Raw genomic sequence first — 23922 nt, forward strand, 5'->3', positions numbered from 1 at the left:
GAGAAAGGCAGTGTAAGAGGAAGAAGGGAGAACATTCAAACAAGTATGCGAAAGTTGGACCCTTCAAGGCATATCTGGGGGTGTTCCAGAGATATCCTGACAGGAAGAATAGCTAGCCTTCTAATTTACCTGAGGCCCGCAGTGGCCAAGAAGGCTACGGTTTCAAACTCAGGCTCCTAGGGCCCATTCCACCCATTCTGTACTTGTCTGTACTTCTGGGAATGACTATCTTCTCCAGGAGGAAATTAAATGATAAACCTTCCTTTGAGGAAAGGCCTAGAGCGTTTTCAATTTTCAGGCTTCCCTGGTGACTCATTGTAAAGAATCTGCCTGCCATGCGGGAGCCGTGGGTTTGATCCTGGGTTGGGAAGATGCCCTGGGGGAGGACGTGACAACCCATTCCAGTATTCTTGCCTGGAGGATCCCATAGATGGAGGAGCCTGGTGGACTACAGCCCATGGGGTCGCAAAGAGTTGGACATGACTGAGCGACTAAGCACAGCACAGAGCCTTCTCAATTCAGAGGCAGCCTTTCAGTTAAGATTCTACGCTGTGCACAGTCTGGAAAAATCCCCAAGCCCCAACCTTTCAAAATGACTCTGGTTATTACCAGAATATTCTCAGAGATGCGTTCTGCTGCAGGGCCAATGCAAGGCTCTTTCCTCCTTCTGTAGAGATGCCATTGAATGCAAGACTAGGAAGGAAAAACATTTGGAGAAGGTTATTAAAAACACGTCTACATTTGCCTTTGGCCTGGTAGCTCAGATGGTAAAGAATTTGCCTGAATTGTGGGAGAACCACGTTTGATACCTGGGTGGGGAAGATCCCCCAGAGGAAGGCATGGCAACCCACTCCAATTTTCTTGCCTGGAGAATTCCATGGACAGAAGAGCCTGGCAGGCTACAGTCCATGGGGTCACAAAGAGCCGGACACAACTGAGAGACTAACACTCAGCAACTAAAGCAGCTGGAAAGACTCGCCAGGAGGTGGCCCCTGCCCAGGTTGACTCAGCAAGCAGCAGAAGGGCTCAGCTGCGCTAGCAGCCGCTCGAGCTTTGTTGCTCCAGAGCCCAGGTTCAGACCATGAGGACAGGCCAGAAGGGAAATGAAACATGGGCCAGATCTGGTCACAGTGCCCACAGCGGGCTGAAGTGGCTTGGCAAGCTTTGCATGCTGACACCTTACAGGCACACATCAGTGGGGCCTAGAGAAATCTCTGTTCTCATAAGGAAGGAATTCTGCTACTGCTCCTACCATAGAAGGAGACTCTCTGTAAGTGACAGCAAGAACGCAGGCAATCAAGAGACACCCAGGTCTCAGGGATTCAGCTGGAAGTCTAAAGGAGGGCCGGGAAGGACCCAGTCTGTTTACAGAGAGGAAAGGTCCCCTCTTTTCCCAGCACCATCCTAAGAATGAAGATGGGGCAGAAATAAGCTGCCCAGTGTCCCAGTTTTATTTGGACTGAAGAATTCCTCCCCAACCCCCAACGGGCACATGCAGACTGCCAAGGGGCAGGCAGTGTCCCATGTCTGATATGATGGGTGTGTGCACATGTCACATTCCGGAGCTGAAAACTTAACCATGATGTACTTTACTGTATGCCTACCTTCTGTGTCAATAAAAATGTTCTGAAAAAGTAAAACCACACACACAAATACCTTCGCTGTTAGGAATGTTGGCCACCCTCTTCCCCTTGGTTTCTCCCCTGGTAAATCACGAGGTGCACCAAGTGACCAGGTTGGCCCTGAAGACAGTGGGTCTCAAAAAGCAGCAGTTACCTCAGGTTGGTCAAGCTGGGGTGATTCCTCAGAGCCTCTGCGAAGGCCTTTGCTCCTTCATCACCGATTTGATTGCCCCACATCCTGCGGGCAGAGGCGAGACAGTAAAAGTTACCTCAAGCTCATCCCCTTATTTTCTACTCGTGGCCACAGGAGATGCCGTGTAATCTCAACAGGCAGATGTCTCTGCTCCATCTCTGGAGCTGTGGCCTGGAGATGAATCCCTCCACCAGCCCCTTAGTGAGCTGCTCTGGAGGAACAAAACCAGTAAAAGCCTTGTGAGCATAAGTCAGACACAATTAGAAACCAAGTCTGACCCTGAGTTTTTGGAGAGCTGTCAGAACCTAAGCTCACTACCATCCCCGAAATGTCACCCTCAGGATATACAGGTTGACAAGAGCTTGAAAGGAAGCTTGACCAATATCCATTTGATCCTGAGCAGGAGTGACACATGTTCCTGAAGGCAAAGTCAGTCGTGCATAAAGCAAATATCAATAAACACACTGAGAAACTTAATCAGCAATTTTCCTGGTGTGTAAAGAGGACATGACCAAACCATGCCGTTCAGGTTGTTGTAGTCTGGGTGGGGAGTTGCAATGACAAACCGTATTCCCTTCCCCACAGCAGAAAACCTTAAGAGGATCTGGCTAAATGAAGGGTCTGTATGGTAAGACACTGGGTTCCCAACCTGGCCCTGCCCCCACCACCTATGCATGCTTGGGTGGGGTGTAGTCTCTTAGGCCTTAGACTCCTGTCTGAAAGCAGGAATAAGAAGAGCATTTCCTCACAGAGTTGTGTGGATGAAGTGAGTTAACATATGCAAAGCACTCACAACAGTGCTGAGCATACTGAGCATATAAGAGTCAGCTATTTCTAAAAGACTGAGGGTCACTGTCTGCAGAAAGCAAGTCTGCTGGGCCCACCACAACACAACCAAAGCTGCCTCAGCCACGCTCTCTCCAGGCAAGTGGCCTGCTGATGTCTCTGGCAGTATGGCTTGTAAAACCCCAGCATGAGAGTTTGCGGCAGTTTGCATAAAAAGTGTGTGAATGTAACTGCAAAGTATCAAACTTTTAATAAAGTGGAAAACTACTCATGACATGAGATTAAGCAAAGAAAAGCAGAGTAAAATTCTATACAGATGGTTTGACGTCTACAATATTAAAGTAAAACAGAGAGGGCACATATTGCATAAGGGAGATCAAGAAAGCTTAACTGACATCTAGGGTTGATAACAATTATTTTGGAAAAGAGGATCTCTATTATACTTTTCATATTTCCATAGTTTACAAATAAAATTATCTATGTTTCTTTTAAATCAGGGGAAAACTGTAACTATGAAAAGCTTTAAATAGTCTCCTGAATCAAAACCATAATGAGGTATCACCTCACACCCATATGAATGCTTACTATGAAAACACCAGGAAATAAGTGTTTGTGAGGATGTGGAGAAATTGGAACCCTTATGCACTGTTAGTAGGAATGTAAAATTCTACAGGTGCTGTAGAAAACAATATGGTGGTTCCTCAAAAAAGTAAAAATAGAATTGTCATGTGATCTAGCAATTCCACTTCTGGGTATATACCCAGAAGAATTGAAATCAGAGCTTCAAAGAGATATATGTACACCCATGTCAATAGCAGCATTATTCACAAGAGCTAAAAGGTAGAAAACCCAAGTGTTCACTGGTAGATTAATGGATAAACAAAATGTGGTATGAACATAGAATGGACTATTATACAGCCTTAAAAAAGAAGTAAAGTCTGATACATGCTACAACATGGATAAACCTTGAGAACCTAATGCTAAGTAAAAGAAGTCAGTCACAAAAGGACAAATACGGTATGACTTCACTTACATGACTACCTACAGTAGTTGAATGTACAGGGGACAGACAGTAGAAAGGTGGTTGCCAAGTGCTGAGGGGAGGGGAGAATGGGGAATTACTGTTTCATGGGTATAGGGTTTCTGTTTTACAAGATAAAGAGAGTTCTGGAAATGGATAATGATGGTGGTTACATGACTATATGAATATACTTAATTTTTAAGTGTATCAAACTGTACACTTAAAATGGTTAAGATGGTAAATTTTATGTTACATGTATTTTCAAATAAAAATTAAACTAAAAAAGCCTCCAGAGAGGGGAGGCAGAGACAAGATGGTGGACTAGAAGGATGTGAACTCACCTCTTCTTATGAAAACACCAAAATCACAACTAAGTGCTGAACAGCTAGCAGCAGAAAATGGTGGAACCTACCAAAAAAGATATCCTACATCCACAGAAGCCACAACAAGAGAGTATGAGGGGCATAATCATGATAAAATCAAATTCCAAACCTCCCAAGTGAGTGACCCACAAACTGGAAAATTTTATCACAGAAGTTCTCCCACAATAGTGAAATTTCTGAGCCCCGTATCAGGCTCCTCAGCCCGGGGGTCTGGCAATGGGAGGAGGAGGTCCCAGAGAATCTGCCTTTAAAAGCCAGTGGAGTTTGATCACAAGAATTTCACTGAACCAGGGGAAACAGAAACTCCACTCTTGGAGGGCACACAAAACATCTTGTGTGCACCAACCCAGGGGAAAAGCAGTGACCTCAGAAGAGCCTAGGCCAGACCTACCTGCTTGTATTGGAGAGTCTCTGCAAAGGCAGGGTGGCTGTGGCTTGCTGTGGGGACAAAGACACTGATGATGGTAGTTCTTGGGAGTACTCATTGGCATGAGCCTTCCTGGAAGCCACCATTTTTTCACCAAAATCTGGCCCCACACAATAACCTGTAGGCTCTAGTGCTGGGTCACCCTGGGTCCACCAGCACCATCAACCAACAAGGTGGGAACACAGCCCCACCCTTAGCAGACAGGCTACCTAAAGTCTTCCTGACCATACAACTGCCCACTCAGCAAACCGCCTGACACAGCTCTGCCTACCACAGGGACAAGACCCAGCTCTACCCAGTGCATGGGAACTAGTCTCACTCTCCAGGAAGCCTGCACAAGCCTCTCAGACAGCTCCACCCATGAGGCGACAGACAGCAGAAGCAAAAGGAACTACAACCCTGCAGCCTGTGGAATAGAAACTGCAGTCACAGAAAGTTAGACAAAATGAAGACTGCCACAAAACAGAATAAAGAAAAAAGAATGAAAAGAAATGAGGACAGTCCAAGAGACCTCTGGGATAACATAAAATGCAACAACGTTTGCATTGTGGGGGTCCCAGAAGGAGGAGAGACAGAGAAAGGACCTGAGAACATATTTGAAGAGATAATAGCTGAAATTTTCCCTAATACAGGGAAGGAAATAGTCACCCAAGTCCAGGAAGCACAAAGTCCCATGCTGGATAAATTCAAGGAGGAACACACCGAGACACAGTAATCAAACTGACAAATATTAAAGACAAAAAAATGTTAAAAGCAACAAGAGAAAAACAACATACAAGGGAACTCTCATAAGGTTATCAGCCAATTTCTCAGCAGAATCTCTGCAGGCCAGAAGAGATTGGCATGATATGTTTAAGGTGATGAGTGGGAAGAACCTACAACCAAGAATACTCTACGCAGCAAAGCTCTCGTTCAGATTTGATGGAGAAATCAAAAGCTTTACAGACAAGCAGAAGCTAAGAGAATTCATCATCACTAAAGCAGCTCTACAACAAATGCTAAAGGAACTTCTCTAGGTGAAAAGAAAAGGCCACACTAGAAACAAGAAAGTCATGAATGGAAATGCTTACCAGTATAATCAAACATACATAAAGGTAGGATATCATCCACACACAAATATGATATCAAAACCAGCAACCATGAGGAGAATATAAATGCAGAATACTGGAAATGCACTTGAAATTAAGAGATCAGAAACTTAAAACAATCTTGTTTATATACAGACTGCTGTATCAAAACATGGTAATAACAAACTGAAATCTACAATTGATCCATACACAAAAAAGAAAGAGGAAGCCAAACACAACACTACACTCAGTCACCAAGTCACAAGAGGACAAAAGAGGAAGTAAAGAAAAAAGACCTACAAAAACAAATTCCAAAAAATTAACAAAATGGCAATAAAAAATATATATTGATAATTACCTTAAATGTGAATGGATTAAATGCCCCAACCAAAAGACACAGACTGGCTAAATGGGGTACAAGACATACATACACACACAGACACTTGTCTACAATGGGCCCATTTTAGATCTAGGACACATACAGACTGAAAGGGGATGGAAAAGGGTATTCCATGCAAATACAAATCAAAAGAAAGCTGGAGTAGCAATACTCCTATCAGACAAAATAGACTTTAAAGACTCTTACAAGAAACAAAGAAGGACACTGCATAATGATCAAGGGATCAATTCAAGAAAATATAACAACTGTAAATATATATGTACCCAAAATAAAATATAGGAGCACCACAATATATAAGGCAAATACAGCCAGAAAAGGAGGAATCAACAGTACCACAATAATGGCAGGGGACTTTATTTTTTTTTTTTGTTTTGTTTTAGAGCCATTTTATTGAGACAACTAAAAACAATTAGATGTTCAGAAGCAGTGTACAATAAGAGAAATCAAACTGTTACTTTATCATGTATTCCCTCTTCTTTATAACTAAAGCAAAAAAAAAAAAAAAGCTTTCTGCTTTTAAGGGAAAAGTCAGAAAAATAGGCCAATATATTTTCCCTCTTCATAATAACATAAACAGCTACAAGAAATCTAATTGTAATAAGAGAAATTGGATGTTGGCTTACACATACTCATTAAAAAGACAACAGACCATCACACTATAAGACCATAACTCCATCAGCCTTTAGCTGATACTCTTGTGTTCTCACTCATAGGTATCACCAAGTAGGTTAGTTCCAGCACTGGAGCTAATTCGTATTCCTCATTATATACTGCTCATGTTGCTGTCAGCAGAGAGTAACTCTGGAGGCGGACGCTTTTCTCTGCTTGTTTAGTCCGTAAGTTGTGTACTGTCTGTGGCATGTGCCTGATGCTCAGGCCTTAACTTCGGGAGTTGAACTATAGATGGAATCTGAATTCTCTGCAGCAATTTCTTCTAGCTCCTCTTCTGCTGTCTCTGGAAAACTGATCTTGGGCTTTGCCAGCTCACCGCTATCTTCTTCAGGGAGCACACACTTCCAAAGGCCATATGTTTTTCCTACCACAGTCTGCCACAGTCTCAATGTTCCATCTTCAGAACCACTGGCATAGAGTTCTCCATCAGGACTAAACCTCACACAGTGAATAGGACCAAAGTGTCCTTTGTAGGATTCTAATTCTTCTCCACTATTATAATCATACTTATAAAGTTTAAAATCTTCACCACCTGCAACAAGAAATTCTTTCTCAGGATGAAGAGATGCAGAATTGATGGTTGCAGGGGCTTCAAAGGATTTAATTGGGTCCAAACTTATTATGGCAGGGGACTTTAATACCCCACTTACATCAATGGACAGGTCATTCAGAAAGAAAATAAGGAAACACAGGCCTTAAATGACATATTAGACCAGATGAACTTAATTTATAGAGCATTCCATCCAAAAGCAGCAGGATACACATTCTTACCAAGTGCACATGGAACATTCTCCAGGATTGATTACATGCTGGGCCATAAAGCAAGCCTCAGTAAATTTAAGAAAACTGAAATCTTGTTAAGCATCTTTTCCAACCACAATGCTATGACATTAGAAATGACCTAAATAAAATAATTGTAAAAAAGACAAAATGTGGAAGCTAAACAATATGCTGGGCTTTCTAGGTGGCTCAGTGATAAAGAATCTGTCTTCCAAAGCAAGAGACATGGGTTTGAGCCCTGGGTTGGGAAGATCCCCTGGAGAAGTAAATGACAACTCACTCCAGTATTCTTGCCTGTGAAATCCTAGACAGAGAAGCCTGGTGGGCTACAGTCCACGGGGAAGCAAAAAAGCTGGACACAACTTAAAGACTGAACAACAAACAATATGCTACTAAAAAAACAGCAGATCACTGAAGAAATCAAAGAGGAAATTAAAAAAATACCTAGAGACAAATGAAAACAAAAAGCACAACAATCAAAAACCTATGGAATGCAGCAAAAGTCGTTCTAAGAAGGAAGTTTATAGCAATATAATCTTACCTCAGGAAATTAGAAAAATCTCAAATAAACAACCTAACCTTACACCTAAAGCAAACAGAGAAAGAACAAATAAAGCCCAAAGTTAGTAGGCAGGAAAAAATCATAAACATCAGAGCAGAAATAAATTAAACAAAGACAAAACAATAGCAAAGGTCAATGAAACGAAAAGCTAGTTCTTTGAAAAGATAAACAAAATTGATAAACCTTTAGCCAGAGTCATCAAGAAATAAAAGAAGAGGGCCCAAATCAATAAAATTAGAAATGAAAAAGATACAATGAACAGTACAGAAATACAAGGGATCATAAGAGACTACTATGAGTAACTATATGCCAATAAAATGGACAATCTAGAAGAAATGGACAAATTCTTAGAAAGGTACAAGCTCCCAAGACTAAACCAGGAAGAAATAGAAGATATGAACTGGCCAGTTGCAAGCACTGAAACATTCTCAGCAGACAAAAGGCCGGGACCTGATAGCTTCATAGGGAAATTACACCAAACATTCAGAAAACAGTAAACACCAATCCTTCTGAAACTGTTCCAAAATATTGAAGAGGAAGGAAAACTCCCAAACTCACTCCATCAAGCCACCATCATTTTGATACCATAACCAGACAAAAATACCACAAAAAAGGAAAATTACAGGCCAGCTAGCACTCCCGTACACACAGCAGGTCGTATACAAACACCCACGTGCATTCACCTCTACTCACCCAACTTCAAAGATGGATTTGCTGTTCTTCACAGCCAGAGCGAGACACTTTCCTCCTTCGCTTGTTATTTTGTTTTTTCCCAATCTGCAGAGACAGTCACGCACACATCAGCTCCAGCTGTGAGGGATCTCTAGCATTAGCCACCCTCATCCTTGGCACAGAGCTCCCTGGGGTCCTCTTAGGATGGATGGTCTCTCTCCTGGGACCCACAGCAGCCTTCCCTGGGCTTCCCCTCGGGAAGGGGCCTGAAGCTCTGAGTGAGTCAGAAAGTGAGTCAGCATACCTCTCCAGAAAACGCAATCTCTGCAGAAGCTAAGGGACCCGAGTTCTCCCACAGATTCTTTAAATGGCCTCCCAGCATCACATCTTTCCATTAGCAGACTAGATGGTTCCCACTTCAACTGCAAACGGTCAAGGGGTAGGGTCCCGTCACCAGAGCAGCACCAGGGGCTCCTCCAAGCCCGGTGCTCTGACATCTTTAGCAGGACATTTTCTATGACACAGCCAAGGCCCAAATGTTGCCTGCAACTAGATGGCTGTGGCCTGAATGTTTGTCTCCCTCATCCAACCAGAATCTATATGTTGAAATCCTAACCCCTAGATATTAGGATACTAGGAGATAGGGCCTTTGGGAAGTGATAAGGTCATGCATCACAGCCCTCAAAATGGGATTAGTGACTTATAAGTGAAGTCCAAGAATGCTCCCTCTCCTTTTCCACCACCATGTGAGGACGCAGCAAGAAGGCATTATCTAAGAACCAGGAATTGGGCCCTCACCAGGCACCTAATCTTCTGGCACATTAATCTTAGACTCTCCAGCCCCCAGAACTGTGAGAAAGAAATCCCTGGTGTTCATGCATGCATGCTAAGTTGCCTCAATTGTGTCTGACTCTTTGAGACCCTATGGTCTGTAGCCCACCAGGCTCCCCTGTCCATGAGATTCTCCAGGCAAGAATACTGGAGTGGGTTGCCATGCCCTCCTGCAAGGGATCTTTCCAACCCAGGGATCAAACCTGAGTCTTTTTTGTCTCCTGCATTGGCAGGCGGGTTCTTTACCACTAGTGCCACCTGGGAATGTTATTTTGTTACAAAAGCTAGATGGACTAAGATAATGAGGAACTTCCTCAGGGGAAAAAGACCTCCAGAAATGGTGGCAGTTGTGGCCTTTCTCCCATCAGGAGTTAATGAAACCAAAATGCCAGGCTCTCCCCACAACCCACAGTAGGGCTTTTCCCCTCAGGATCCTCCCACACCCTTCCAAACTCTGAGCCTCACCCACAGTTCACCACACAGATGTCCTGATCTGAACTATATGGCCCTGGGGCAAGCAGAAGGCAACTCTAGGGTGACATTTATTCTTTGCTTGAACAACAACAGGTGACCTAGAGAAGCTGCTGAAGACCCCGTTGCATCCACCCCACTTACTTCAGGTGTGTGAGGCCTTTGCACTCATCCAGGATTCTGGCGATGTACCTGGCTCCGACATCAGTGATTTGGTTGTTGTACAAGCTTCGAGAGAAAGCACGGCCATGAGAATTTATGACTCCATTGTTTTAAAGTGAGTAAGTGCTGTCTGCTGATGTCCAGAGTCTGGGTCAAAAGGAGAAAGGAAGGGCACGTGGAGACCAGAGTTTGGGGCTCAGGGGTCTCACAGGCCGGGGTCAAGGCCAATACTGCCACTTTCCCCAGTTTTATGACCTGGGACAATGCACCCAGCCTCTCTGTGCGTTAGTTTCTCCATCTGTAATGCGGGGGGGTAAGATTTACAGCTCCTCACAGGATTGTTATGAGGATCATACGAGATCATTCCAAGCTCTTGCATGTAAGTGCTCAATAAATGGTAGGCAGGGGGGCACTTTGAGATTAAGGGATAATCTTGAGGGATAACATTTTCTGACCCTTAGAACCACCTCAGTGTCTACCTTTTAGTCAGTTTACCACTTGATACTAATTCACCTATGAGGTTGAAAGTGGCAAGCAGACAGGTTTCCAGTGTTCCATGGTCACCCAGAACTCCAGAGCCAAAAGGCAACCTGGGATTGAGTGCTTCAGTGTCCTCACGTGATGGCTGAGAAAACCGAGGCCCCAAGAAGCTGACAGGCTGGCTCCAGCTCAGAGAGTCCACAGCCGCCATGGGGCTGGCCAGGCTGACCCACAGCCCCTCATCTCAAACTCCAAGATCCCAAAGGCTCCCCAAACCCAAACTTCTCCATAATTATTTTGGCAACCAATGTGATGCTGTTCATGGTCTTTATCTCAACTGGTTTGACTGTTTCTACATTTTGCTGCAGAAATTAAAGTATCTGAAAATGGGGTATTGCCCTGGAGCCCACTGGTCATGACGCTGCTAGGTAGTAGGAACACTGATTTCTGATTCGTGTCATGCTCCAAGGACATCAGATCATGGACCCACAGTAGTGAAATCTACCGCATAAACAGTATTCTCATGTTCACAAGACACATCCCAAGGTATGCAGCCATTACATCTCTCAATCACCACCTGTAAAACTATATGCCTATATCAGGATCCCAATTACACAAGGGGGATGAGAGGGCTGCGTTCAGTGAGATTTCCTGACTTTCTCAAAGACTGAGCTGCTGGCTGAACCAAAACCAGGACCCAGGATTCCTGGCTCCCAGTCCAGTGCTTTTCCTGGCATCTGGGGCCATCAGTCTCAACCATCCAGTGATCCATAGGAAGGGCAACTTCCTGCTACTCTCTATTCTTACTATATAGCTGTCCCGGTGTTCTTGAGAAATACATACCCTAAAAATGTCAGAATTTTGTATTTGGTCAGTTCTTCATATAGCACCTTCACCCCACTGTCAGTGATCTGGTTCACACTGAGTCTGAAAAAAACAGTAAAGAAATTTAAGAATCAGAGCAGCTTCTCACTGTGAAAGAACATTAATTCCACAAGGTTCTGAAGCTTATAGGTCCTGCAGTTTTCCCAGCTATAAATACCCCCCGAGAGAGTGGTCATAGTAGCCAGTCAAATGGCCCCTCATAGGACCTGGTCTTCATGGGGGCTAAGAGACCCACCAGAATCAGCCCACCGACAAGGCTACAGCACAGCTCTGATGCAACCAAGGGCTACGAGGGACACCCGAAGGACACATGTGGCCAGCCCCCTCTGATATCCTGCAGTTGCCAGGGGCCTCTGTGTCGATGTGGCTCTCACTGTTCATAAGGGACTATGGGATTTGGAAGCACGTGTAGCTGCATTTAGTGGTTATGAGGGTGGGGGCAAGGATGATCCATTATCTTGCAAGTAGGGCCAGAGATGTTAAGGGTCCTGCAAAAGGCAAGACAGGATGGATGGATGGAATGTTCCATCCAAAATGCCAAGAGCCTTTCCATCTGGAAATGCACGTGCTACACCTGCCTTGCCACCTGAAAAGGCGAGTCAAGGGAGACAGCTCCTGTGGTGTGGTTCTCTGTGGGAAGTTCAATGGCAAGGGAGAAACAGTCAAACAAGGCAGGCCTTGGCAGCCACACTCTCCCATTCCTCTTTAATGCCAGTGCTGCTTGGAGCAGGCCAAGCTTTGAGAGGGGGCAGGAAAAGAGGGCCTTGGGATGATGGATAACTCTTGGACAAGGGCCAGCTGCATACTGAAATTGCTCTTCAAAAGCACTATACTAGCTGGATATTATGATTTGGCCAAAATGCAGAATTTTTCGTTTTACTGCCAAGGAATCTCTATAACAAACTGCCCTGATCTTATCAATCCTCACCCCTTCATTTAGATGAGTCCAAGAGATGGAATGGAGAAAAGGAGAAAAGGAAAGATATACCCATTTGAATGTGAGTTCCAAAGAAGAGCAAGGAGAGATAAGAAAGCCTTCCTCAGCAATCAATGCAAAGAAATAGAGGAAAACAACAGAATGGGAAAGACTAGAGATCTCTTCAAGAAAATTAGAGATACCAAGGGAACATTTCATGCAAAGATGGGCTCAATAAAGGACAGAAATAGTATGGACCTAACAGAAGCAGAAGATATTAAGAAGAGGCAGCAAGAATACACAGAAGAACTGTACAAAAAATATCTTCACGACCCAGATAATCATGATGGTGTGATCACTCACCTACAGCCAGACATCCTAGAATGTGAGGTCAAGTGGGTCTTAGGAAGCATCACTACGAACAAAGCTAGTGGAGGTGATGGAATTCCAGTTGAGCTATTTCAAATCCTAAAAGATGATTCTGTGAAAGTGCTGCACTCAATATGTCAGCAAATTTGGAAAACTCAGCAGTGGCCACAGAACTGGAAGAGGTCAGTTTTCAGTCCAATCTCAAAGAAAGGCAGTGCCGAAGAATGCTCAAGCTACTGCACAATTGCACTCATCTCACACGCTAGTAAAGTAATGCTCAAAATTCTCCAGGCCAGTCTTCAATAGCATGTGAACCGAGAACTTCCAGATGTTCAAGCTGGTTTTAGAAAAGGCAGAGGAATCAGAGATCTAATTGCCAACATCTGCTGGATCATCGAAAAAGCAAGGGAGTTCCAGAAAAACATCTATTTCTGCTGTATTGACTATGCCAAAGCCTTTGACTGTGTGGATCACAATAACCTGTGGAAAAATTCTGAAAGATGGGAAAACCAGACCACCTGACCTGCCTCTTGAGAAACCTGTATGGAACAGGTTATGCAACAGGTAAGCAACAGTTAGAACTGGACGTGAAACAACAGGCTGGTTCCAAATAGAAAAAGGAGTTTGTCAAGGCTGTATATTGTCACCCTGCTTATTTACCTTATGTGCAGAGTACATCATGAGAAACGCTGGGCTGGAAGAAGCACAAGTTGGAATCAAGATTGCTGGGAGAAATATCAATAACCTCAAATATGCAGATGATACCACCCTTATGGCAGAAAGTGAAGAAGAACTAAAGAGCCGCTTGATGAAAGTGCAAGAGGAGAGTGAAAAAGTTGGCTTAAAGCTCAGCATTCAGAAAACTAAGACCATGGCATCCGGTCCTGTCACTTCATGGCAAATAGATGGGGAAAGAGTGTCAGACTTTATTTTGGGGGGCTCCAAAATCACTGCAGATGGTGATTGCAGCCATGAAATTAAAAGACGCTTACTCCTTAGAAGGAAAGTTATGATCAACCTAGACAGCATATTCAAAAGCAGAGACATTACTTTGTCAACAAAGATCTGTCTAGTCAAAGCTATGGTTTTTCCAGTAGTCATGTATGGATGTGAGAGTTGGACTGTAAAGAAAGCTGAGCGTCGAGGAATTAATCCTTTTGAACTGTGATGTTGAAGAAGACTCTTGAGAGTCCCTTGGACTGCAAGGAGATCCAACCAGTCCATTCTAAGGGAGATCAGTCCTGGGTGTTCATTGAAAGGACTGATGCTGAAGCTGAAACTCCAATCCTTTAGCCACCTGATGTGAAGAGCTGACTCATTTGAAAAGACCCCAGTGCTGGGAAAGATTGAAGGCAGGAGGAGAAGGAGACAACAGAGGATGAGATGGCTGGATGGCATCACCAACTCAATGGACATGAGTTTGGGTAAACTCCAGGAGCTGGTGAGGGACAGGGAGGCTTGGTGTGCTGTGGTTCATGGGGTTGCAAAGAGTTGGACACGACTGAGCAACTGAAGTGAACTGAGGGATGGACTAAAGCTCAGAGATGGAGGAGTGTGAGGGACAAGGTAAGGGTCAAGAGTGGGTGAGATAACAGACCAGAGCTCAGCAATTTTTTTCTATGAAGGGTCAGATAGAAAATTTTAGGCTCTGAGAGCCATCTGATCTCTATGGTAACCACTCAGCTCTGCAGAATGAAGCAGTCAGTATGTCAGTAAATGAGTGTGACTCTGTTCCAGTAAGACTTTATCTAAAACACAAGCCTTGGGCCAAACTGCGCTACAAGCTGTCCTCTGTAATTAACAAGAGGCTAAAGCGGTAAAAACTTGATGTTTAGGCCAATCAGAATGATCATGTCAGACCCTCTGGATCCTTCCCACTCATGTTACTCACCTTGGTGATGGGGCACAGTGTGTACAAACACTGCAGGACTATCCCAGAGCCCACTAGTCACTCCCAATATTCATGCTTACTTAGAAACAGAATCTCCCACGTTTTAGCTGGGCACACATGATTAACTTCTGCCCAGTGAAATCTAAGCAGAATCCTCATTAGCAGTGGCTGAGAAGTTTTCTTAAAAGAATGGGATGTGTCCTAAACTATAATTAAAGATAAGCCCCTATGTTCAGACCAGCAGTATTCACAATAGTCAAGACGTGGAAACAACCTAAATGTCCATCAACAGATAAATGAATAAAGAAGATGTGGTACACATATATGATGGAATACAACTCAGCCATAAAAAAAGAATAAAATAATGCCATTTGCAGCAACATGATGCAACTAGAGATTATCACACTAAATGAAATGTCAGAAAGAGACAAATACCATATGATATCACTTATGCATGGGATCTAAAATATGACACAAATGAACTTATCTGTGAAACAGACTCACAGACATAGAGAAGGGACTTATGGTTGCCAAGGGAAGGGTGGGATGGGGTAGAGATACATTGGGAATTCGGGATTAGCAGATACCACTATTAATATACATAATGGATAAACAGTAAGGTTCTATTGTATAGCACAGGGAACTGTATTCAATATCCTGTGATAAACCATAATGGAAAAAAGAATATGAAAAAAATATGTAACTGAATCACTTTGCTATACAGCAGAAATGAATACAACATTGTAAATCAACTATACTTCAATAAAATAAATTTACCAAAAGAAGAATGGGGTTTGTCCTTTGCCTTTTGTTCCTCTTGGTGACTAGAATGTCAACTGAATGGCTGGAGCTTAAGCGGCCATTTTGGGCCAGGAGTTGGCCGTCAGATAGGGAAGACAACAGAGCAGTGAGGCAAAAGACAGCCAAGGCTGGTGGTCACGGAGACATCACAGCAGCCCTAAACTGCCCGCCTTTAAACTCTGTCATGAGAAACAAACAAGCTTATAACTTATCTAAGCCATCAGTATTCAGTGATGCTTGGTGCTCAGTCACACTTGACTTTCTGCAGGCCCAAGGACTGTAGTCCGGCAGACTCCTCTGTCCATGGGACTTTCCAGGCATGAATACTGGAGTGGGTTGCCATTTCCTACTCCAAGGGATCTTCCCAACTCAGGGATGGAAACTGTGTGTCTTGTGTCTCCTGCATTGACAGAAGCATTCTTCACCACTAGCACCACCTGGAAAGTCCACCAGTATTGTGAGTTTTCTCTAACTCTCAGCCAAACTAATCCTCACTAATGCCCTCAAGGAGCTCGAAATGCTTCCTTAGGGTGGTCCATTTCTTCCTGTTTTGTCTTTTGCTGTCTGGAGGCAAACTATGGGACCATCATACTGGTGCAGCACTTCCATCTTATGAAATGGGCACGGGGAGGCACTGAATATGACATTGCCTGAGATTGCATACAGAGAGTTGCTGGCTGAGAGCTCAGAGAACAGATTCCAGACTTTTCAATTCCCAGGCCAGCACAGACTTGGGCTCCCTACGTCCACCCATCCCTGCACAATATACACTCCGGTGCTGGTGTAACTGGTACTTGGAATCAGTTCCAAATCCCTTCTGCTCTTCAGGAATGCATGAGCCAAGTAGTAGAGAACTGAAACCCCCGTAGAGATTTACAAGGTGTATTTAATACAAGATGCTAATAGAAGAAAGAAGACTGACTGGTTTTTCTTTCCTCTAAACCATCAAACAGGAAACTAAGAGTCAGCATTCTTTACTGAGATCCTTTGCTGCTCAGGGCTGCCAGCTTTTTCAGTAGAAATTAATGCTAATAAGCACAAAGTCTTTTTTTGCCTTTATAAAATTTTTCATGTGTCAGAAACTTTTCACAGGTTATCTCTGAGCCTCACATAAATCTCAAAAGGAAGGTTCTTTATGATGCTGGCTCCACGATGACCCCATGTGTGACCTTGAACAACTTCCCAGTGCCTCTGCCTCCCCATTTGCCAAAATGGAGATCTAGTGTGCTGCAGTCCATGGGGTCACAGAGTTGGACACAACTGAGCGACTCAACCACAACTCTTAGAGATGTTGAGAGGATTAAGCCAGGTAATATTTGTAAAGCCCTTTACTCATTCTCAATAAATGCTGATTGTTAGTACTGTAATTGCTAGGATATAACAAACTCCTTTTTCTGAATGAGGACACTGAAACTTCAAAGAAGTTAAGCAACTTGCTCAAGGACACCCAGTCAGGGCCAATTCACATCCATCTAACTTGGAAGCTTTGCTCATCACCCTCTGCCACTCTGAGAGAGTGGGTTTCCCTTGTGGCTTAGTTGGTAAAGAATCCGCCTGCAATGCGGGAGACTTGGGTTCAATCCCTGGGTTGGGAAGATCCCCTGGAGAAGGGAAAGTCTACCCACTCCAGTATTCTGGCCTGGCGAACACCATGGACTACATAGTCCATGGCATCCCAAAGAGTTGGACAGGACTGAACGACTTTCACTTTCACCCTGAGACAGAGAAGGTCCGGATGCTCCCAGATCCATGGTCATGAGTCCCAGGATAATCCAGGAAATCCAGCCCCAGGATCCTAGTCCTGGAGCCTGTCACCTGAGCCCCGGCCCTGCCAACCGCTCCCTGAACCTGGTGGCTTCACCTGATGACAGTGAGGCGACTGAAGCATGGCTGCAGTTCACGCACGCCGAAGTCGTTGAGGTTGTTGTTGTCCAGGTCGAGCGCCAGCCGCTTGCGAAAGTGGTGCAGGACGAAGGAGAGGGCACTGCAGTCAGCCGGGCAGGCATTGCAGAAGGTCAGTTTGAGGTAGTTGGCGCAGATGCCCCTGGCTGCCAGCTGCCCCACCTTCTCACTCTGCGTCTCATAGATGCAGCGCAACATCCAGATGAAGGTAGGCAGAGCCTGCACCTGGTTGAAGCCCCCAGACTGAACCCGGGGCAGGTTCTTCAGGTGGGAGCGCAGGCTGGCGAACAGGTGAGTCCACAGGGCCTTGCGTTTTCGCCGCAGGGCAGCGGCGGGCACCAGGTGCCGCAGCAGTTTCTGTTTGCCTTTGGACAACAGCCCACACAGGAAGAGGTTGGTGAAATGAAAGTGATCCTTGTTCTTGAAGGGGTCTTCCCCATGCAGGCTGTGGCCCCCCAGGCACTGGATGGGGAGAAAAGGAGGATAGCAAGTCGATGTGGCCACAGCCTCCCCGGGAGGAGTCCACTCCTGGAAGAACCTTAGCAGCTCCCGAGTGCCCACCTTGTCGTCCACCACTAGAAAGAGGGCAGCGAAGAAGGCCTGGAGGGTTAGGTGGAAGAACTCATAGGACTCCTGTTCCCCTTCGAGGTCCAGCTCCGGCACGGCCCGAAGGAAGCCCAGTTGCAAGTCCCCCTCCCGCACCTCGGACGCCTGCACCTCGTCCTGGTTGAAGACGAAGAGGCTCTTCTCCATGCCCCTGTGAGCCACCCGGCCCAGCGAGCACAGGGTGTCCCGGCTGGCGCGGAAGGTCTCCGTCTGGCTCCGCGTGTTCTGCTGCACCAGGCTGGTGGGCTGCGTCCTGTTCAGGTGGACCTCGGTGACCAACAGGAAGACGTCAGTCAGCGTCACCGTGAGATCAGGCAGCTGCGGGGAGCTCTCAAAGGCGTCGTGGAAGTGCTGGAAGCACCGGAAGATGATCCAGCAGAAGAGGGGCACCGCGCACAGGCTGCAGAGGTTGGGGTTGGCCTCCAGTTGGTCCAGCAGGCGCTGGCGCGTGGCGCGCTCAGGGAACATCCTCCCGGTGTAGGCGCGCAAGTGGCTAGGGGAGAAGCCGCGCAGGAGCACCTTCTTCCGGAGGAGATGTCGCGGGACCTCGACGCCCGTGCGCGCCGTGAGCAGCTTGCGCGCCCCTTTGAGCAGCTTCCCACTGAGCAGACTGGCCAGCAGGGCCAGCGGGTGGGCGGGCTCCCAAGGGGAGGAGGTGTCGGGCTCGCTGCTCAGGTCGAAGTCTGAGTGCAGCTCGTCCAGGCCGTCGAAGGTGAAGAGCGCCGTGTGGGGAAAGCGCAGCAGGAAGGCGAAAACCTCCCCAGGGTCCTGCTCTGGGTAGCAGTAATGCTTGAAGAGCAGGTCCTGCAGACACAGTGCCGCGCTCTCCTTGAAGCAGCTGAGGGTGCGGCAGCGGAAGTGGAAGAAGAACTTGATCCCTGGGTCCAGCTGGCCCGCCGCCCAGAGGCTCTGCAGCCGCTGCAGCAGCATGGACTTGCCCATGCCTGCGTCGCCAGACACGAAGATGGTCTCACCCTCCTCGTTGAGGACGCCCGTGGATGCGTCCAGGAGGCAGGCCAGGCTGTCCAGGCTGCCCAGGCTCTCGTTGTTGAAGTTGACCAGCTCCACCACCGTGTCCGTGTACATCTGCTCCAACAACAGCTCCTCCTTCTGCGCGTAGCACAGGATGAACTTGGAGTCCCGGCCCAGTTGCTGCCGCAGCTTCTGAGTGTATCTGCTCACTGCAGGGAGAGCCGGTGGGTGAGAGGTGGAAGAGGGTTGAGAAAGAGACACAGGTGGAAAGGGTATCCAATAGGGAGGTCTCTGGTGAAGAAGCAAGCGCAGACAGACAGACAAACCCACAGCCTGGACACTGAGTCCAGGTGCAAGGACTCCTCAAATACAAAGAGCTAGCATTCCAGAATCCCCTGGTCCTCTGGCCTCCACCCCTCTGCCTGACCTCAAATTTAGCCAGCCAGCAGGGACAGACTCCAACTGGGATCAGTGTCTGAATCAGGTTCCCTACTCCCCTGCACAAGTTGTCATTGAACACCAACTAAAAGCTGAAGCCCTTTCAAAACAGAGGGCTAGGCTGCCGCTCCAGCCCACCCCAAGTGTTCCACTCCAACAGCTCAGGGCTGTCTGCACCGAAACTTGTACTGTGAGGAAGAAACTGTCCTGAAACTTCTGTGCTTATGACACTGCTCTTAAACAGTCTCATAAAACCTAATGCCAAACTTTTTGTGATGGTACGTTTGATATTAATATGGACTACAAAGGGGCTGTGCCTCACTGTAACTGAGTAATAATAGGACTCCACAGAGTACAGCAGTCCTGGTTCCAAAGCTGAGGCCTGGGGAATCACTGATGCTTAGGCACATGCCCTAGGGGGAGCCCTGGGATTGCCCACAGGCGGGTAGGTACATGGCTTAACATGCGGACATGGGTGCCACACTCTGCAGAACCAAGCTACGAAATGACCTGACTCCAGGCAGAAAAAGGGTATTCCAGAAATTCCTTTAAAATCCTTTCTGGGTTTTACAGCCAGGTTTGAATTCTGTTTGTGCCTATTCCCCGGCCCCAACCCTTACCGACTGGTTATTTTCTCATTTTGCACATGTCCCCTGCCTGCTCTCACTACCCAAAGAGGAGATAGAACTGGTGGACACACTGATCTGCTCTAATCCTTTGTTCTCTGGTGACCAAATCATGGTCACAGCAACCCAGGAGCTTTCCTGAACAGCTGTAAATTAATAAAATTATTTTCAGAAAAAAAAAATAAAATAAAAGTAAAATCCTTTCTGGGTTTTAATGATAGCATAAAAACTGGACACGTGCATATTTCCAGGTACATCTACAACCCTCTCCTATCAACTTGGTTCTCTGCTTAACATTTGTGAAGTAAATTCTATTTTTCTAAGTTTTAGTAAGGAAAAATGTACAGACTAGAAATTCGCCTATTTTACAACAGGTTTACATTGATTTTCAGTAAATTTTCAGATTTATGCAAACATCACTATAATCCAGGGGTACAATATCCATCATAAGTGCATTTGCTGACTATCTGTGTCTCACCCTGGCCCTGGGAAACTGTTGGTCTGCTTTCTGTCTCCATGAATTTGCCTTTTCTGGACATTTCCTATAAATAGATTCATACAATATGCAGCCTTTTGCATTTGGCTTTTTACAGAGTGAATTATACTTTAAAATCTGTTACAGTAGCTAGGTATAGGGCCCAATGGAGAAGTCCTTTTAGAGAACTCTTCACCAAAGGAATATTTTCCTTTTTTCCTAGGGGAAGATAACAAGCCTAGACAGCATATTAAAAAGCAGACATCACTTTGCTGACAAAGGTTTGTATAGTGAAAGCTATGGTTTTTTCAGTAGTCATGTACAGATCCAACTGGATGTGAGAGTTGGACCATATAGAAGGCTGAGCGCCAAAGAACTGATGCTTCTGAACTGTGGTGTTGGAGAAGACTCTTGAGAGTCCCTTGGAGAGCAAGGAAATCAAACCAGTAAATCTAAAGGAAATCAACCCTGAATATTCATTGAAAGGACTGATGCTGAAGCTTCAATCCTTTGGCCACCTGATGTGAAGATCTGACTCAGTGGAAAAGATCCTGATGCTGGGGAAGATTGAAGGCAGGAGGAGGAGGAGACGACAGAGGATGAGATGGTTGGATGCCATCACTGACACAATGGACATGGATGTGAGCAAACTATGGGAGAGAATGGAGGACAGAGGAGCCTGGCGTGCTGTAGTCCATGGGGTCACAGAGTCGGACACGACTTAGCAACTGAACAGCAACAAAAATAACGAAGTGAGGTGAGCAGGAACAGTGAGAGTGAGAAGCTAGCAATGGCCAGTGAGTTAAGTGTTGGGACCTCAGAAGCAATAGCTTGGCCCTAACACTCTGTCTCTGGGTCTAGTTTCTCCCAAATACACACCTGACAGTCTGGAACATGATCCTTTGTTTCTGTTTTCAAGGTCAGACTGGACTCTTTGAAGCTCAGAGTTTGGAAGCTCTGTGCTGGTATGTTGCCAACGGCTGTCTTAAAGTGGAGCGACCACAGGCATGGAAAGACGATTCCCTGGTCCTCAGAGCAGACTGTGGCCCCAATTATGTGCTCTCTCAGCATCTCGGACTGCTGTGCTCCTATCACTATCTGCAACTATACATTTGTGTTACTACCAGTTTCCTGCATTAACCTCTGAGCTTCCTGAAGGCAGGAACCATATCTGGGTCTGTTCCCCATTGTACCCCTGGCATCCAGCACACCCAGCCTTAGCGCATGGTGAACACATCATAAATATATACTGAACTAATCATTTAACTAAAGGGCAAGTTGGGGGGGGTGGGTTGGGTATGATGCTTTGGAAATAAGGACTGGCAGTCAGGAGTGATAGAAGAATTCTTCCCCTAGAATCAAATTTGGAAAGATTTTTAAGAAGGAAAAAAATACAACCTTGAATTTGTACAAGCCCTAAAATGTCTAGATATGTCAGAATAGGAAGCCAGCAGGGGTTTCAAAGAGAAGTCATCCCAATACCTCCATAGGCCCTTACATAAACCAGACCAGCTACATGCAGGCAGTTCAATCACAGTCCCCTGGGCTGCACAAGTGTGACAGGGATCCAGCTCTCTTTTTCTAAAAGGAACACAGCAGCAGAGCCTGCTGCCGGGGTGGAAGGCAGGGCTGGCCAAAATGGACCCCACCTTTATCCCCTCCTGGGCCTGCACAGAGAGCATTTCGAAGCCCTGGGGGCCTTGCCTCCTGGGCGACTCCCTCATACCTGGGTCAGTGTTGACAACAGCTTTGCTCTGAATGAGCGGGGAAGGGGAGAAGCCGATCTCTGACAGCCAAGACCTGAGATCCACATAAGCGTCTGCGAGTTGCTGGAGCACGTAGAGGAAGAACTCGGACACCTCCTCGCCCTTGCTCTGTACCAGGTCCAGAATTCTGCGGACCTAGTGGGGTGCAAGCAGGAGGGTGAGGGCCAGTGCTAGGGTTGCCCACCCCCAGAGGGGCCCACATGCAGGGCTCTGAGCTCTTCAGCCTCGAGCTTGACTGTCCACCCAGCCAGTGTGAGATGCTATAGCCTGAAGGCCCAGGATCTGTGAAATGGACCTCCTGAGCAAGAAACGAACTGCATGGCTCTAGGAAAACAGAGGCTTCCACGAGCCTAAAAATAAAAAGGTCAGACTCACAACTGGGGTCAGGCCCACCCCTGGAATTTCTTTTTCTCACCTCTTCTTTTCCCTCTTAACCTATTACTGCTCTCTGGGAATAAGAGCTGAGGGCAGAAAATCATCCATTAGGCATAATGAGGTGGGTGGTGGGCCACAGAGCAAACGGACAGCAGACTCCTGCGTAAGGTATACCTTAAAGTTTTCTGTCATATTAAAAATTCAAGGGAAAAAAATCACAACAGTGTTCTTTTGTGCTTTTCTCAGAAACCTTTCTGGTCTTTTCTGAGCCCAGCAGGTGCTGCCGATGGTTTAGTCACTAAGCTGTGTTCAACTCTTGCGACCCCATGGACTACAGCCCACCAGGCTCCTCTGTCCTCTGTCCATGGGATTTCCCAGGTAAGAATACTGGAGTGGGTTGCCATTTCCTTCTCCAGGGGATCTTTCATCCAGGGATGAAACCAGGATCGCCTGCATTGCAGGAAGATTCTTCACCAACTGAGCCACCAGGGAAGCCCCAGCAGGGGCTTCATTCATTACAAATGAATTCTGTCACTCCTGTCCCCAAGAAGGAAGTTTTGGTCCCTCCATTCTATTTTTATGAACGTGACACAAAGTTAAAGTGAAACCAAGGGCTGTGAAGACTCCCCACAGCGAAGTGTAAGAAATTCTTTACTGTGGACCTGGGTTACAATGAAGCTTTTCCTCAATCAGAAGTGAGGGCCATTCTCAGAGCCATACCCAGCAGTGAGTGGCTCTCCAGGGTTTAACAGGCATGGAAGGGGGTAGCATGGCTAGCGTTTCATGCTCACTTTCTTTCTAAAGAATTCACTAATTTAAAGTGAACTGGTGTTTGAGAACCAGTACACACAGCAAGGAGAATGGAGGGGGATCAAAGGAGTTTGCTGTGTCATGATCACAGAAATGAAATCTGTAATTTCTGTTCTGTAAATAACCACCCAATGTACTGAACACAAAGCTCTTCACCCACGTCAATGGGAAGAAGCCCCGCCTGGCCACCAGAGCTGGCATCCCCGTCACCAGCACCTTGTCGGGCTGCGTGGGGCAGGCACACACGATCTCTGCATCCTCAGTGGAGAAGTAGTCATTCTGCAGCAAGTTGTCCAGCAGACACTGAGTGTTTCGGATGTGAGTGACCAGATGCTCCCGGTTGACCTTCAACAACTTGATGAAGGAGTGAGACTCTGATGAGACTATTTCCATCTCACTGCAGCCCTGCTTTTCCATGGTTCAAGAAGCAAGCGGCTGCTTTCCCCAAATTCATCTTTGGCTGCATGTGTCTCTCTGGCAGAAGGGCAATCAGGATCCAGGCCCAGCCTCTCAGTGCAGCCCCTGAAGAGACGAATGAAATCACCAACAAAGCCAAAGCCA

At 46.2% G+C, this 23922-nt stretch overlaps 1 protein-coding gene across 11 annotated transcripts in view; it reads right to left on the reverse strand.

The window, feature by feature from the left end:
• The window catches only part of NOD1 (nucleotide binding oligomerization domain containing 1), an 86650-nt gene that overhangs the window by 15271 nt on the left and 47457 nt on the right, over positions 1 to 23922 (reverse strand). For 8 of the 11 annotated variants that reach the window (XR_011487848.1, XM_070468044.1, XM_070468049.1 and 5 more), the window contains 8 exons: positions 23578 to 23883; positions 22137 to 22311; positions 17253 to 19080; positions 11373 to 11456; positions 10032 to 10115; positions 8607 to 8690; positions 1777 to 1860; positions 610 to 693 (listed from right to left, as the gene is read on the reverse strand). Coding sequence is in view for 10 of the 11 variants with exons in the window: in XM_070468044.1 (XP_070324145.1) it covers positions 610 to 693; positions 1777 to 1860; positions 8607 to 8690; positions 10032 to 10115; positions 11373 to 11456; positions 17253 to 19080; positions 22137 to 22311; positions 23578 to 23778 (2624 nt within the window). In the remaining variant the exon portion in view is untranslated. Of the gene's footprint in view, positions 1 to 609; positions 694 to 1776; positions 1861 to 8606; positions 8691 to 10031; positions 10197 to 11372; positions 11457 to 17252; positions 19081 to 21289; positions 21515 to 22136; positions 22312 to 23577; positions 23884 to 23922 lie in introns of those variants that run through there. The other 3 variants (XM_070468055.1, XM_070468059.1, XM_070468066.1) reach the window with 3 other exon arrangements.

This window comes from Odocoileus virginianus, chromosome 1 (genome assembly GCF_023699985.2).
Source record: "Odocoileus virginianus isolate 20LAN1187 ecotype Illinois chromosome 1, Ovbor_1.2, whole genome shotgun sequence".
Lineage (NCBI taxonomy): Eukaryota > Metazoa > Chordata > Mammalia > Artiodactyla > Cervidae > Odocoileus > Odocoileus virginianus.